This window comes from Bactrocera latifrons, unplaced genomic scaffold (genome assembly GCF_001853355.1).
Source record: "Bactrocera latifrons isolate USDA-ARS-PBARC rearing strain unplaced genomic scaffold, ASM185335v1 scaffold_74, whole genome shotgun sequence".
Taxonomy (NCBI): domain Eukaryota; kingdom Metazoa; phylum Arthropoda; class Insecta; order Diptera; family Tephritidae; genus Bactrocera; species Bactrocera latifrons.
The window spans coordinates 231,029-232,974 of NW_017537423.1; the positions used below are offsets into that span (position 1 = coordinate 231,029).

The 1,946-nt window shown below is 25.6% G+C and overlaps 1 protein-coding gene across 1 annotated transcript in view; it reads right to left on the reverse strand.

Moving 5' to 3' along the window:
* The window catches only part of LOC108976250 (homeotic protein female sterile-like), a gene marked incomplete in the record, with an annotated part of 27,124 nt that overhangs the window by 14,550 nt on the left and 10,628 nt on the right, over positions 1-1,946 (reverse strand). The window contains 1 exon segment of the mRNA XM_018945203.1: positions 336-455. Coding sequence (XP_018800748.1) covers positions 336-455 — 120 coding nt within the window.

Consider the following 1,946-nt stretch of genomic DNA (forward strand, 5'->3'; position numbering starts at 1 on the left):
ATATTATTTTTGTTGTATTTTATTTTTTATTTTATTTTATTTGGGATTATTTTTTTGTTGTCTCATATCTCTATCTCAATAATATATTCCAACTTTAATAGTTTTTATTATTATTTTTTTATAAACTTCGTTAATAAATACAAAATACACTAGTTAAAGGAAATTAACGCATTAAATTTTGAATGTATTTATTTTATTTGAATTCAGTTTATTTTATTTTGTATTACATTTTTAGTTTCATTTTTTATTTTCCTTTTATAATTTTATTGTATTTCATTATATTTTGTTTTTATGTATTTTACCATATTTTTTTAAATTTGCATGTGTAAACTTACCTTTTTTGGCCGTCTTCTTGCTGGTACCCAATTGACCAGTGACATCCTGCAGCCGCCTCTCCAATTCCTGCTTCTTCTCCGCCATTTGCTCATCTTTAGATTTGCCAGATAGTTTTTTATCTGCGCGCGTGCGCAATAATTATAAAGAGAGAAAGGGTGAAAAAGAGAGAATTTTATGAATGAACCTTTAAATAGGAAATAGACATTTTTCACATAAAAAATATTTCATGGTTTTGTTAGTTTACTGCACTGAGACTATTTTATTATTATTAAATTGATATTATGCTGCTATTGTACATTTCTATAGACAAAAAACAATTATTCTTTAAATAATTCTAAAATTTACTCAATACTGAAAAATGTAGTACAAAATTAGGCGAATATTTTTTTAGTTAAAAAAATTCAAATTTGTACCGCGCACATTTTGTTAGTTGCCAAATCGACGAAAGAAAAATATATATCTGTAGATCGGTATATGCTGTGTAGGTGACACTACTTTTTGGCATAGAAAATGAAATTAAAAACATGCGAAACTTATTTTGACAATACAAAAGACAGCGTCTTTAAAAATTTAACAAAGTTTTTTAAAAATCCAAATTTTTTTCATTTGAAAGCAAAAAAAAATTTAATAATTTAAAATGTAATATAATTTTTTTTCATTTGAAAGCAATTAAAAAAACAAAATATTTTAAAAGAAACAAAAATCAATCCTATGGAAATAGCCAACCTAAAATGCACATAATTACTACGGAAGCAACTTTTTCTCATAAGTCATGCAGTCAATTCAATATCATGTTTTAATTCGTAAAATCATATAAATTCGAACGTCTAAATACAAAAAATTTAAGCCAAAATTATTTTAATTACAGAAACCGGCTGTGCCTATAAACAAATTGAAAATAAAGAGCAAAACAACCGATTCAGACAGAACATAAAACGGTATAACAAAGCGTAACTACATACAATTGCAACAAAACAAACGATAAGCGTTTATGGCAGCCACAACCTAAAGATAAAGCCAGGTTTTGATTAGTGCAAAGCTTTAGTAATTGTTGTTGTAAGTAAATATTATAAAACAATCGATTTTAATTTTTGCTTTAGTTAAACTTTTGTTGTTGTTTAGTTCATCCAATTAACACAGTCACTACTATATAATATTGAATTATTCACTGGATTTTCATTTCATTCTTTTCGCTTAATTCTTAATGTGTTACGCAACACATGTATGCTTCATTAACTTAAACACAGATACTTTTGCATTGCTTGCTCGTTTTCACATTTGAAAATTGAACATTTTATAGTAGGAAAATTGTATATTAATCACACATACAAAAAAATCATTTATGTGGGTGAGAAACACAACAACGCAAAAAAAAAGTTTTTTCGGAAAATAATTATAATAAAACTTATTATATTCAATCTCGTTAGCAATATAAAAATTAATAAATCTGTTTCTATGAAAATAGTGCCAATTGCTCAGCTTTTACACATTCACTCTGCTGCCCGTAAATACTGGCCCTAACCAAGCACGCTATACATAAAAAAATATATGTTGTTTTTTTTAGTACAAAATGAAATAAATAAAAATTTTAAAAATAATTTTTGAATACA